We start from the raw sequence: 15,292 nt of genomic DNA on the forward strand, positions 1-15,292 counted from the left end.
TTAGAGTCAATAGACAAAAAATTGAAAAAATTCTGGTCGTTGGAAGAAGTTCCATCTTCTAAAAAGATGTTGTCGCCAGAACAAGAGCTATGTGAGGAACATTATCGGAAGACTACAAGAATACTGCCTTCAGGTCGATTTGAAGTTAAACTTCCATTTAAGTCGGATCCAAGCGTTTTGGGCAATTCATTCGAGATAGCCAAACGCCGATTTCTGTCGCTCGAGAGAAAATTATCTCGAGATCCGAAATTAAAGAAAATGTATTTGGAATTTATAGAAGAATAAGAATCCCTAGGCCATATGTCCCCTGCAAGCAATGACGTTCTTGCTTCTTCACACTACGTCATACCCCACCAGTGTGTCTTGCGGCCGCAAAGTACAACGACCAAACTACGAGTCGTTTTCGATGCGTCCTGCAAGATATCCACACAGAAGTGTTTAAATGAGTTGTTGATGGTGGATCCAACAATTCAGGAAGAGCTTTACTCAACTCTTCTTAGATTTCGGCTAAACAAATTCGCTCTGGTAGCCGACATAAAAAAGATGTATCGTCAAGTGATGGTAAATGAAGCAGATCGACGATACCAGTTGATAGTGTGGAGAAAAGACCCGTCTGAGTCCTTGAAATTGTGCAAGCTCGACACTGTTACTTATGGCACTGCACCAGCCCCATTCCTGGCCATAAGGTGTTTGAAGAGGTTGAGTGAATCCGCGAAAAATACATTCCCTCGAGCTGCTAAAGTTATTGGGTCTGACTTTTACGTCGACGACACGTTAACGTGCTGGTTGCGTGGAGGAGCTAAAGACAATTAAGTCTGAAGTAACTCAGGTTCTTCAAAACGCTGGGTTTGAATTGAGCAAGTGGTTTTCAAACTCGCCTGAAGTTACTGCATCCGAGAGCACGGTTAAGCCAATAACACTTTCGGACTCAGAGCTGACAGAAACATTAGGAATCGTTTGGGTTCCTAAAGATGATGTATTTAAATTCGAAATTGATATGTCAGTCATGGGTCAAAGGGCGACTAAGCGGAATATTCTTTCGGTGACGTCAAAGCTTTTCGACCCTCTTGGCTTATTAAGCCCGATCCTTATTAAAGGAAAGATCCTGTTACAGGAACTTTGGCTCAATAAGATAGATTGGGATGAGTCCATTCCACTGCACTTGGAAACCGCGTGGAACAAAATTCAGCTTGCCTTGTCACAGTTAGAAGAGATCTCAATGACGAGATTTGTGATGAGTGAGCCAATGTCACCAATTGAAATTCATGCCTTCTCTGACGTATCGATGAGAGCCTATGGAGCCTGCGTCTATATCCGTTGCAAATCTGCAGAGGGTAGTAAAGTCTCATTGTTGACAGCAAAGTCGAAAGTAGCGCCGCTCAAGACAAGACGCTCCCCCGTCTTGAGTTATGTGCCGCTCACCTTCTCGCGGACCTCTGTCGCCAAATAAAACCTCTTATCAAAGCACCGATCGAACGAAGTGTATATTGGTCAGATTCGGAAATTTGTCTTCATTGGATTCGTTCCCATCCATCGTCGTTGTCAACGTTCGTATCAAATAGAGTTGCTGAGATTCAAGAGTGGTCAGAGGATAGCACGTGGCGGCATGTACCAACTAAACAGAACCCGGCAGATATTGTGTCAAGAGGTGGAGACGTAAAGGAAACGATAGAATCAATTTGGTTCACAGGTCCATCGTTTTTAACGGTGCCGGAAGATAAGTGGCCAACGAGCCCTCGGTTTGATCCGTCACCAGAGATTTTGCAGATGAAAGCAAAGAAGAAAGCAAAGAAAGATTTTCATGTGGGTCCAAGAGCACTAGTGAGTCTCTTGCGACAGCGCGTTTGGATAGTAAACGCGCAGGAAGTCTGCAGTCAGATAGTGCGGTCATGCATACGCTGTTTTAAATGCAAGCCACATCTGATGACTCAAATCATGGGAGATTTACCCTTAGATCGAGTTCGTGCTCTCCGCCCATTTTCCATATGTGGCGTGGATTTCTGTGGCCCTATTGAGACGACCTTCGTGGTAGGCCACCATACAAGTCCTACATTGCCCTGTTTGTTTGTTTTTCGACTAAAGCAGTACATTTAGAAGTAGTTTCCGATTTGTCAACTGATTCCTTTCTATTGGCTTTTCAAAGGTTCGGTGGGCGCCGAGGATGTCCGCAGATCGTGCACTGCGACAACGCGACGAACTTCGTCAGAGCGAGTCGCCACTTCGCGGCACTGCGGCACCAGATCGAGAGCGAAGCGGACGCATCAAAGAGAAGCATCAAGAAAAGGATGCGTATTTGACAAGGAGCTAAAGACAATTAAGTCTGAAGTAACTCAGGTTCTTCAAAACGCTGGGTTTGAATTGAGCAAGTGGTTTTCAAACTCGCCTGAAGTTACTGCATCCGAGAGCACGGTTAAGCCAATAACACTTTCGGACTCAGAGCTGACAAAAACATTAGGAATCGTTTGGGTTCCTAAAGATGATGTATTTAAATTCGAAATTGGTATGTCAGTCATGGGTCAAAGGGCGACTAAGCGGAATATTCTTTCGGTGACGTCAAAGCTTTTCGACCCTCTTGGCTTATTAAGCCCGATCCTTATTAAAGGAAAGATCCTGTTACAGGAACTTTGGCTCAATAAGATAGATTGGGATGAGTCCATTCCACTGCACTTGGAAACCGCGTGGAACAAAATTCAGCTTGCCTTGTCACAGTTAGAAGAGATCTCAATGACGAGATTTGTGATGAGTGAGCCAATGTCACCAATTGAAATTCATGCCTTCTCTGACGTATCGATGAGAGCCTATGGAGCCTGTGTCTATATCCGTTGCAAATCTGCAGAGGGTAGTAAAGTCTCATTGTTGACAGCAAAGTCGAAAGTAGCGCCGCTCAAGACAAGACGCTCCCCCGTCTTGAGTTATGTGCCGCTCACCTTCTCGCGGACCTCTGTCGCCAAATAAAACCTCTTATCAAAGCACCGATCGAACGAAGTGTATATTGGTCAGATTCGGAAGTTTGTCTTCATTGGATTCGTTCCCATCCATCGTCGTTGACAACGTTCGTATCAAATAGATAGATTCAAGAGTGGTCAGAGGATAGCACGTGGCGGCATGTACCAACTAAACAGAACCCGGCAGATATTGTGTCAAGAGGTGGAGACGTAAAGGAAACGATAGAATCAATTTGGTTCACAGGTCCATCGTTTTTAACGGTGCCGGAAGATAAGTGGCCAACGAGCCCTCGGTTTGATCCGTCACCAGAGATTTTGCAGATGAAAGCAAAGAAGAAAGCGGTCGGACTGACTGCAATGGTCTCTACCTCATATTTGTTTGAAGTGATAGAAGGATTTTCCTCTCACTTAAAACTGCTGCGAGTGTTCGTTTACATGGTCCGCTTTATAAAGAAATGTAAAAAATTAGTAGTTCCTTCTGATAATGTACCTTCCCCTGTCGAATATCGAGACGCATTTAATAAAATTTTCCAGGTAGTCCAAGAGCACGAGTATCAAGAGGAGAAAAAAGGAGAGAATTAAAAATGTTAGAAAAAATCTTGTTGTTAGCCCAAGCCTACAGAAGCTAAGTCCGTTTGTCCATCAAACCTCTCAGGCTGGGCTTACCTTTTCGTTGTTGCGGGTCGTGGGGCGACTAGCTAATGCTCCTATTTCGTACGATGCCAAGTTTCCAGTATTGTTGACGAAGCGCTCTCGATTTGTTCAGAGCTACGTCCGATACTTGCACGAGTCGAATTTTCATGTGGGTCCAAGAGCACTAGTGAGTCTCTTGCGACAGCGCGTTTGGATAGTAAACGCGCAGGAAGTCTGCAGTCAGATAGTGCGGTCATGCATACGCTGTTTTAAATGCAAGCCACATCTGATGACTCAAATCATGGGAGATTTACCCTTAGATCGAGTTCGTGCTCTCCACCCATTTTCCATATGTGGCGTGGATTTCTGTGGCCCTATTGAGACGACCTTCGTGGTAGGCCACCATACAAGTCCTACATTGCCCTGTTTGTTTGTTTTTCGACTAAAGCAGTACATTTAGAAGTAGTTTCCGATTTGTCAACTGATTCCTTTCTATTGGCTTTTCAAAGGTTCGGTGGGCGCCGAGGATGTCCGCAGATCGTGCACTGCGACAACGCGACGAACTTCGTCAGAGCGAGTCGCCACTTCGCGGCACTGCGGCACCAGATCGAGAGCGAAGCGGACGAGCTGCGGCAATACGCATCAAGAAAAGGATGCGTATTTGCATTCATACCGCCGCGGGCTCCGCACATGGGCGGACTATGGGAGGCAGGTGTAGAGTCTGCAAAGCACCTACTCCTACGAGCGGTGGGTAGCGCAAAGTTGACCGCAGAGGAGCTGCAGACCGTCCTCGTTGGAGTCGAGGCCGTCCTAAACTCGAGGCCCCTGGGCGCCCTCAGTCAGGACCCAAGCGACGGCGAGGCGTTGACTCCCGGGCACCTGTTGACAGGCGGGACGCTCATCGCCCCACCAGCACCGCGGACTCCGGACCAGCAGGGTCTAATGTGCTTGCGGCGATGGCGGCTTGTCTCGTCAATCAAGCAAATGTTTTGGCAGCGTTGGTCCCGGGAGTACGTCTTGGGCCTACAGGCGCGGTCGAAGTGGCAGCGGGAGCAGGAGGACGCCAGGAAGGGCGATCTGGTTCTGGTCGCCGAGGACAACCAGCCGCCCCAGCAGTGGATCACCGCCAGGGTCCTCGAGACTCACGCCGGCGCGGACGGAAGGGTCAGGGTCGCCGACGTCAGGACGAGTAGAGGAGCAGTATTTCGGAGAACAGTCCACAAGCTGGCAAGGTTGCCAATAGTTGAAGCCTAAGGAAGGCCTTCAACGGGGCCGGTGTATAATTAATGTAGATAATTAAGTGGAATTTTATGAAGTCTAGTATAAGTTAGTTTAGGGCGGAGCGGGAGCGCAAGTGAAGCTCTCACTTGCGCTCTCCCATGAATTCGCCCCGCTTTGCCGCACTAAATAAGCTAGGCTTACGTTTTTGTTGATTGAATATAATCGAATTTATAACGTTGAAAAGAGTGCACGCATTTTCGTTTTCGTTCGTTTTTTTTTGCAATTTAATTTAATTCTACAGCCACCTTTGTTTCCTTTCGTTTTCGCGACGAGATAAAATAATCTCAATTAACAATATAAATTAATTATTACGAAATATGGATTATTATCGTTATTACGATTTTAGAGTTACTTGAAAACTGCATCACGAAATCTGCATTTTTTCCACCCCTTTTTACTTCCATTTTACATCGCTTCATTCTTTCCGACCGGTTGCCTTTGTATTTTTCAGTGACAACTTGCGAACACGCTACGCGACATGCGCGAGGAGAACCGGCCTATCACACTACAAGTGGCTTCGTCACTGTAACGCAAATATGTCTCACTGAGCTGTTCACTATCTATCCACAATATCAACCTTTCAGAACATATTAATATTTCGCTTGGTTCAATAGATGTTGAAAATTGCGGAAAATTCCACGGCTTCTTTGGCAAGTGGTTACTATTTCTGTTTAATTTTCGCCGATTACTTATTGTAAAGCGTCTGAAGCTCTTCCTATCGCAAATTTAAATGAACACACGACAATAAGATAACATTCGATCTCCAAAACCTTCAATAACGGAACAATTTCTGATCTCCGTTTGTATCTGTATCTTCGCGCTCTCGCATAAGAATTCCAGAAAGAGAGGGTACAAACGTGCTTTCTTTTTTCAGAGCGGGACGATTAAATTGTCCTTTTTGTCGCTGCGCTGATTATCCTACACTACGGATTTGGCATTTTCGACTACCCTTGACAAGGGCGTATGCAAAATAATTTCTGGGGTTGCAAAATAATTTCTTACCCTTGAACCCCACAATTTTGAGCAAACTAATTCATTTCGGTATTCGTTTGTTTTTTTTTAATAAGCCCTATACACAATTACTTGCTAATTCGCTGACCGAAATGTAGAAACCGCATTTTCTAAAGGAATCGCTTCGTCGGACGCATAACTACATTCGACAAAAGCAGCTTACCGATTGGATCTTCACCGTGGTTTGGTCGCTTTTTTTGAAGCGTTACTTCTATCCGCATCGGGTTTTTGCATCACATAAATGTAATTTTCACGCTGCCCAAGTTGCAGAAGGAGTCTTCGAAATCGCTATGGACCATGCTCAACAACATTTATGTCTGTCTCGCCGTCATCAAGCCTGTCAAGGCCTTAGAAGAGGAGGCTCAACATACTTGAACATTCCATGGAATCTTTTCTCACACATTTTGGCCAGTCAGCCGGTATTTCTGAAAGCTTGGAGGCGCATAGAATTGGTGGCCAAGGCAAAGCTGTGCCTAAATTGTCAAAAGCTAGAGTCCTGGAACACGTATATGGTTAAATTCAAGGTTCTGAGTACTAAAAGCAATTTTTCTCTAGACATCCCAACGGTATAGTTTTTGGATTCGGTCACCTTGCTGCTATCTTGAAAAAGCTTCCCACCGCAACAGTGGGCTGACATTCCGTAATCAACACGTCATCTAAGAGGTTGAGGCTCTTCTCAAAGGATTTTTCGAGGTCGAGACAGTACGAGTGGCTTTCTCGCACGGAAGAGGAATCGTTCTTTTAGAGAACCCATTTTTGGCATTTACGTGGTGCGACTGCCACTCAGCTGTCAGACTTCGGGGGATCGAAGACTCACAAAATTCATGCATTTTGTGGTGAGTCGTCGTGTATTATTTTCTTGAAATGTTTTTCAATCTTTATTAGAAGATTCCTGTGCCTCTTCGGAGAGCTGTCCAATAGGCAGCAAAGCAGTTTTTATTATTGCTGCACCATGAATCAGTATTTTATGGACGGAAGCTGGCATATTACACCAACTATGCAAGTCCACATACATTTTTGCTGTATCGAGGGCATAACCCTCAAATTTTATGCTATTGATTTCAAAACCAAAAGACAGCGTTTGCAAAATTATGCCAAATTGTTTTAGCAAAATTATTTCGTTGCCCGTTATTTCAGATGAAATATCTGGATCGTTAAAAACCTACGTGCGGTGTTTCCGTCGTTTTTTGATCCACTACCTCCTGTTTTTGGGAAATCTACTAACAATCCCATCTTCTCCTTGAAGGCTGCTTGAATATATGCCTTTTTAAAGCTAGCTTTTTCTGAAGGACTTCGAACTTTCCATTTCTTGAAGTCTAAGCGATATGCAATATGCAGCAAACATTAAAAATCTAATTTTGGCATGTAGAGGAGATAAGCCAAACGAGCTTTCGAGCATTACAGACTTTTCCGTCAATCATAGTTAGGAGCATTTGATAAGAAATAGAATGCATTATGAAATTCATCATTTTTAAGGGTACTTGGTACTTAATTACCTATTTGACTTTCAATCTCACCTCTTATTGAGAACCAAACTGCTGTAGTCTCTTTTGTAAACTGGATTCCAATTGGTACGAAATATCGAGAAGATGATGGAATTAGATTTTGGAGTATACAACTCTAATAGCACAAGGGAAGTTATCATAATATTTTGGTCATTAAAATCTTCAAATAAACGCTGTTTATAAGCTGAATGCCCTGAACTTCCGTCAAAGCCCAACTTACAGGACAAAATCAAATTTGAGAGGCAATTTGAAGGAAGAGTGCGTCAAACTGGCTGTACGACCTGTATGGTTTGATAAGTGATTAAAAAGGGATTGCAATTTAACTTCAGCACTCTGTTCAGTAATTGTAATGTTGTTTGGATAACACCGTATTTTAGTTTCTATAATCTTATAATAAGAAGGATACAGATCAATGCCTCTTTCCTTTATACCTAATCTAATATTAAGATGTTGTTGTTGTTCAATTTGTTTGATACCAGTTTGATACCAGTTTGATACCATAGCTTTGGCTTTAAAAAGATGTGACCTTAGAACAGCTTTAGATGTGAATGGGCTCACCGATTGAGAGTAATCACCTACATTGGCAGATGCCACTTTTCATACCAAATTTGCACCAAAACTATTACCTTCCGATCGAAGATTCATGGATGCAGCATATGCTAGTTCAGATCCGGTTGACTAAACTATTAACTACTATTACAGGGTGGGCCATTTAAAGTTGACCCACTTGATTCTTAAAACAAAAACAAAAAAAGTGTACAAATTTTTTTTATTCCAAAAATCATTTATTTTGGTCCAAGGAGTTTTTTTAAAAATTATTATTAAAAATGATATCACGTAAATGGGCACCTTTAGCTCTGACAGCCGAATGCACTTTTTTCAGCATTTTCCATGACTTTGTAATATAATCATAATGTAATATAATCATTTATGAAAAAGCGGAAAAAATATTGCGTCAAATGCGTCTCTAAAAAGGTGGTGTTTCGGAGGCGGTCAGGTTTTTACAGCCCCCGCAATAAAAAAATGTAGATGGTTAGATTAATATAGATACATTAATGAATAACGAAAACGAACTGAGGTCGAGTATAAGTTAGCATAGGGCGGAGCGGGAGCGAAATAAAAGTTCAGTTGCGTCTCTTGCGAATTCACCCCGCTTCCCCGCAATAGATAAGCTACCCAGTCGGACTTTTCGGTGCTAGCAGCGTTTCGGTGCATTCCGGCAGGCATCTTTCGTACCTTGTTCTCACCCACCTTGAGTTGAGAGAGGGAATTTGTTCTCTCAACATAGGTTTTGCTCTCAAAAAACTGGACTTAGAAAATTTTCATCTCGCTTGGGACTTAGAAAAATGTATGCGTGGGACTTTTAACTTAGAAAAAATTATTTCATGAACAATTTTGAAAATTTCAATTTTTCAATTGGTCGAAAGTGACACTATTTTTGTACTTTGTTCGCTTGTGCATTACAGAGATTTGATTCAATCTGCACATATTATATATCCACGTAAACGTTACTTCAATACCTGTCAATCAATATCCTTTTTTTGTTTGTAAACAGTTTTTTTCATGAGATATTACCAAAAAACTGAAAAAGGACCTCAAAAACACGATTTTCAAAAATATCTCAAAAACGGTTCTTAAGAAAAATAAACGGATGTCATTTTCGTGTTCTCCGACCCCAAATTACTATAAAACAATCATCAATTTTAAGGTTCACTCGATTACATTTAAATTTGTAAACTAGTGTTATCGATAGTTAGTATTTAAGTAGAATTTTGTTATTGTGCACTCGTGAAGAGATTGGGCCCACTAGGATAGAAAATAATGGCGCGTGTGGTGAATTTGTGATTGTTGTCATAGAGTGTGGGAGGTTAAACTGCGGTAAGCTTTGTAATTTATAATTCTTTCTTACCCTAACATGTATCCCCATAGAATAAAACATACGTTGTACGCATACACATTGGCTTGTGTTTTGGAAGCGGGTTGCCCCATCGCCGCCGTACATATGTTGAAGGCATCTCCCACACGAGCGACGACAGAAGCTTTTATTCGCAGTCAGGCGACTGGCGACATTGTTTTGGAATAGCACCCTGGTGAGAGGGTCGATTTTGCCTGGACGACATGATGCACCATTCGCCCAGAAGGAGTCCCCGACTAAACGAGGGACAGAATATCGCAACGCAAGTAGATGGCAGCGTTTTGGCCCCGCAACCTAGTGTAGGGGCGTCGCAAGCCGGCGGCCGAGGCAGTGAAGCCTCGGCGCCATCAGCGCAGCTGGCAGCATCTGGAGCCACCAGGAAACCGAAGGTGGCCGACCTCATGGATAGGATTGCCGAGTTGGAGAAGGAGTTGGAACACGCTCGCAGCGCTAATATGGAGCGCACTGACCCCGTTATGTCGAGTGAGGTTGGGGTAGGTCAGCCGCCATTTGCAATCGGCCTGACCGTACCCAACCCGACAAGTGTGTATCATGCGGCGTCAGAGAGACCGCCATCCTGGAGCGGATCTCAAACGGTACCGTGTTCGCAGAACTGTACCACGAGGATTAATCACGCATCGCCATTTTGCGCTACCGGCACTACTGTTCCAGCGCATGGTTTCGGGCTGCAGAATGAATCGGTACGTGCGCCTTCTCCTGGAGACGGTGCTTGGGCGACGAGCATCGTTTTTCTACTGCGCGTTTACGGAGACGACGCAAGCGTATGGTTGTACGGACTTTGGAGAACAACCAAAGGCTACTGAAGGCGTTAAAGGACGACTCGCGTGAGACGGTGAAGTCGTTGTTGATTCACCCCAGCAATGCGAATGCAGCGGTGGAGCAGCTGCGATTCAGATACGGCCGACCGGAGCAACTAATACGCAGCCAGCTAAACAGCATTCGAGATGTGCCTGCAATTACGGAGCACAACCTGGGAAAGCTCGTCGCATTCGCCACCCATGTCAGCAACCTCAAGGCTTTCCTACAGTCAGCGAAGGCGGAGCAGCACCTGGGTAACCCTATGCTGATGGAAGAACTTGTGGCCAAGCTCCCAATAAGCAAACGAGTGGACTGGGCAAGGCACGCTGCAACTATTCAGCCCTATCCGACGATTGTGGACTTCAGTTCGTGGTTGATGGAACTAGCCAACGTGGTCTGCGTGGTGGCGGACATTGATGGGAAGGAGCCAAGGCGTCGATTGCTTCATGCCAGCGTCGACCGAGAGCAGGACGAGCAACGGGAGAGCTGCCGCAGGAATTGTCCAATTTGTGAAGGCCTTGGACAACACGCAGTTTGGGACTGCCAACGATTTATTGGAGCCACACCTACAGAGAGGTGGAGACTCGCAAGAAGACATCGCCTATGCTTCATGTGCTTGCAAAGCGGGCTTATGACTGAGTGCCCCGTGAATGGATGCAAGAGGAAGCATCACCGTCTTCTTCATGAGGCAAACAATGAAGGCTTCAGGAGACCGCCACAGCGAGGCGGCAATTGGAGAAGCTACAACCGGCAGGCAGCCGGACCGAGGGAAGGCGTCCGAGGGAATGATGGAGCAGCCTCATCCGTGGATGCTTCTGCGACGCCGGAGCGAAATTTGAGCTGTGTCGACGAGGACCGAGAACGACTTCTGTTCCGTGTATTGCCGGTGACGCTATACGGAGGTGGATTCTGGATGAAGGTTCTTCGGTGACGATGGTCGACAACGAGCTGGTTGCAGAGCTAGGCGTACAAGGAGTACGTCGTCAGCTGAACGTTCAATGGTTCGGAGGCAGGGCCACAAGAGAGCCTACTAACGTGGTACGTCTGGAGATCAGTGGAGCAGGCAAGTCCTCCCGACATGTGCTGAGAAACGTCTATGCCATTTCGAACTTGAGTCTGCCGATGCAGAGCCTGCACAGAAGGGATGTTAGGAGCGTGAACAAGGACGCTCGATTACCAATGAAGCCCTACGTAAATGCAGTGCCGAAGCTGCTTATTGGTGTGGACCATGGGCATCTAGGATTGCCGTTGAAAACGAGACGGTTTGCCAGCGAGGGACCGTACGCGGCCGCAACCGAACTAGGATGGGTTGTTTTTGGGCCTGTAGAAGGACGACGAGACACGCCATCACCGAGGTCTTGTCTGCTAGCCACGTCGTTGGATGATAACGTGGAACGAATCGTCGAGGACTACTTCGAGATCGAGAACTTCGGTGTGAAGGCGGCGCCAGCGGCCGCAGCCAGCGACGACGTGAGGGCTCAGAAGATCTTGGAGGATACTACGGTGCGAGTTGGCCGCCGATACCAGACGGGATTATTGTGGAAAACGGATAACGTTGTGCTGCCACGTAGTTATGATATGGCGTACAATAGATTGGTCAACATCGAGAAGAAAATAAAGCGAGATGGGCAGTTCGCCCAAGAATATTCACGGATTGTCAATGATTATGTCGACAAGGGATACGCTCGGCGTCTGGAACGACAGGAGATCGATTCGAAGCGGTAGAACATGGTACTTGCCACATTTTGGAGTGGAGAATCCCAACAAGCCAGGGAAGATCCGATTAGTATTCGACGCAGCGGCACGAGTTGGAGGAGTATCACTGAATTCTGCGCTGAGCAAGGGGCCGCAACACTATAAGGCCTTGGCATCTATCCTCTTCCATTTTAGGGAAGGTGCCGTCGGAGTCTGCAACGACATTACGGAGATGTTTCACCAGGTGCTGATCCGACCCGAGGATAGATGTGCGCAACGATTTTTGTGGAGAGATGGGAATGACCAACGGGACCCCGACGTCTACGAGATGTGCGTGATGACCTTTGGAGCAGCATGCTGACCGAGTGCGGCGCATTATGTGAAGACAGTGAATGCCAAGCGATTCCTGGATTCGGATCCCAGAGCAGTCAAGGCCATCGTGGACTACCACTACGTGGATGATTATGTGGACAGCTTCGCTACAGAGAGCGAAGCGATCGAAGTATCTAGCAGACTGAAGAAGATACATGCAGAAGGCGGGTTTGAACTTTGCAAGTTCTCGTCCAGTTCGCCTACAGTGGAGAGGATGCTTGGACCCAGTGATCACGCCCAGAGTATTGAATGGGGTGAGGCAGAGCAAAAGATTTTGGGAATGCGGTGGCAGCCAGCCACGGACGACTTCAGGTTTCGAGTGAAGTACCACAAAGTCGCCCCCCTCGTGTCCGATGGGAAGAGGATTGCCACGAAAAGGGAATTCTTGAGTATGGTCATGTCAACGTTCGACCCCTTGGGATTCCTGTGTTGTTTAATGATAACAGCGAAGTTGTTGCTGCGAGAGGTCTGGAGGAGGAAGATCTCATGGGATGAACCACTACCGGCTGAGATGTACAACGCCTTTATGGATTGGCGAAAAGAGATGGAGAAAGTGGAACGTTTTCGGTGCCCACGTCACTACTTTGGATCCCGGCTGGTGAAGACTGTCGAGATGCACGTATTTGTGGATGCGAGTCAGTCGGCATTCGCATCAGTGGTCTACTGGAGGATCACGTACGAGGACGGCGACGTGCAAGTGAGGTTCGTGTGCGCAAAGACGAAGTGTGCACCGATGCGAACGATGACGATTCCACGGTTGGAGCTGCAGGCAGCAGTTCTAGGAACGAGGTTGATGGACACAGTCAGACAGGACCATAGTGTGGCCATTGCAGAGACTGTGCTATGGACGGATTCGAAGACAGTGCTGCGTTGGATTGGCAGCACACACCGGCGCTACAAGCAGTTCGTAGGGGACAGAGTAGCCGAGATTCTGGAGTCGACGAAGGTGGCCCAATGGAGATGGCTACCATCCGCCGACAACGTTGCAGATGATGCAACTCGAGCGCAACGCAGCGTGGACCTAAGCGAGGAGTCACGCTGGTTAAGAGGACCGGCATTCCTGAGGAGACCAGCGGGCAGCTGGCCAGGAACTGCACCCACCGACGAAGCGGATGCAGAAGACGAAGAGGAGATGCCGAGTGAGTTTGTTCTTGTTGGAGCGAGTGACCCGTTCATATCGCTGGAGAGATTCTCAAGCTACAGGCGATTGCTGAGGACTACGGCCTGGGTCCTAAGGTTCATACGTCGATGCCGTGGACAACGAGATGAGCTGGAGAACTACGGCCTCAATGTAGCTGAGTGTGAAGCAGCTGAGGACTTGTTATTCCGTAGAGCACAACGTGAGGCGTTCCCCGATGAGGTGCAGGCCGCAGAGAAGGACTTGGATGTCGCTAAAGGAAGCGACATATGTGGACTGGCGCCATACCTAGATGGCAATGGAATCCTGCGAGCGTATGGCAGGATCGATGCGGCGCTATGTATACCTTACAGCGCCAGGAGGCCAGTGATCCTCTCCCACCGGCATGGTCTTACGGAGATGATTGTGCGCGACGCCCATGTGAGGATAAAGCATCAAAACGTGGATGCTACGATGGCGGAGATCCGGACCAGGTTCTGGATTACGAGACTGCGGAGAGTGCTTCGTAGTGTGATCTCGGGATGCAGCGAGTGTAAGCTGCACAGAGCACGGCCGATGCCGCCGATTATGGGACCCCTGCCACATGATCGTTTGGACGCCTATGGCTGGCCGTTTAAGAGCACAGGCCTCGACTACTTTGGGCCGCTGCTGGTGACCGTTGCTCGGCACCAAGAGAAACGGTGGGTGGCCTTGTTTACCTGCCTGACGACCAGGGCGATTCATCTGGAACTGGCACATGACCTGTCGACTGATTCCTGCATACTTGCAATCAGGAATTTCATCTGCCGTCGAGGGCCTGTACATAGACTGCGCAGCGACAATGGCAGGAACTTCGTTGGAGCAGACAGAGAGGCCAAGAGATTTGCAGAGATCTTCGAACCCGAGAGGATCCAGTCGGAGCTGTCAAGCAAGGGAATTGAATGGATCTTCAACTGCCCAGCGAACCCATCAGAGGGTGGAGTCTGGGAGCGAATGGTGCAGTGCGTGAAGAGGGTGCTACGCCACACAGTGAAGGAAGTGGCGCCGAAGGAGCACGTCCTGGAGAGTTTCCTGATAGAGGCGGAGAATGTCGTTAACTCTCGTCCACTCACCCATTTGCCAGTGAGTGGGGACCAGGAAGCCCCTCTCACGCCCAACGATCTCCTCAAGGGAGCAGCTTGCCCACCGGATACCCCCGGCCTGGATGGAGGCCTCATCAAGGAAGGAGCTACGCGGAAGCAGTGGCGCGTGGCAAGGATGTTGAGAGACCGATTCTGGAGGAGGTGGGTCTTGGAGTTGGTACTCACGCTGACACGGAGAGAGAAGTGGTGCCGCAGAGAGAAGCCGATTCAACGAGGAGACATTGTCTTCGTTTGCGATCCAGCCATTCCGCGTCGAGACTGGCGGAAAGGCGTCGTGGAGGAGACCTTTGCTGGAACGGATGGTGAGGTCAGACGAGCCTGCGTTAGGATCATGGATGGAGATCGGACCCGCTGGATAATGCGCCCCGCTTCAAAGTTGGCGGCTTTGGATTTGAGTGAAGAAGTTCTTCACGGAGGTGGGGATGTCGCGGATCGATTATCGATAGTTAGTATTTAAGTAGAATTTTGTTATTGTGCACTCGTGAAGAGATTGGGCACACTAGGATAGAAAATAATGGCGCGTGTGGTGAAGTTGTGATTGTTGTCATAGAGTGTGGGAGGTTAAACTGCGGTAAGCTTTGTAATTTATAATTCTTTCTTACCCTAACATGTATCCCCATAGAATAAAACATACGTTGTACGCATACACATTGGCTTGTGTTTTGGAAGCGGGTTGCTCCATCGCCGCCGTACATATGTTGAAGGCATCTCCCACACGAGCGACGACAGAAGCTTTTATTCGCAGTCAGGCGACTGGCGACATTGTTTTGGAATAGCACCCTGGTGAGAGGGTCGATTTTGCCTGGACGACATGATGCACCATTCGCCCAGAAGGAGTCCCCGACTAAACGAGGGAC

At 47.3% G+C, this 15,292-nt stretch overlaps 1 protein-coding gene across 1 annotated transcript; it reads left to right on the forward strand.

Annotated features, from left to right (window-relative positions):
* Window positions 1-11,042: 11,042 nt before the first annotated feature.
* Window positions 11,043-14,892, forward strand: LOC123257599. Its single transcript, XM_044717344.1, has 3 exons — window positions 11,043-11,830; window positions 12,000-12,134; window positions 12,228-14,892. The coding sequence occupies exons 1-3, from the start codon at window positions 11,043-11,045 to the stop codon at window positions 14,890-14,892; spliced, it is 3,588 nt and encodes a 1,195-aa protein (XP_044573279.1).
* Window positions 14,893-15,292: the final 400 nt, after the last annotated feature.

This window comes from Drosophila ananassae, chromosome XR (genome assembly GCF_017639315.1).
Source record: "Drosophila ananassae strain 14024-0371.13 chromosome XR, ASM1763931v2, whole genome shotgun sequence".
Lineage (NCBI taxonomy): Eukaryota > Metazoa > Arthropoda > Insecta > Diptera > Drosophilidae > Drosophila > Drosophila ananassae.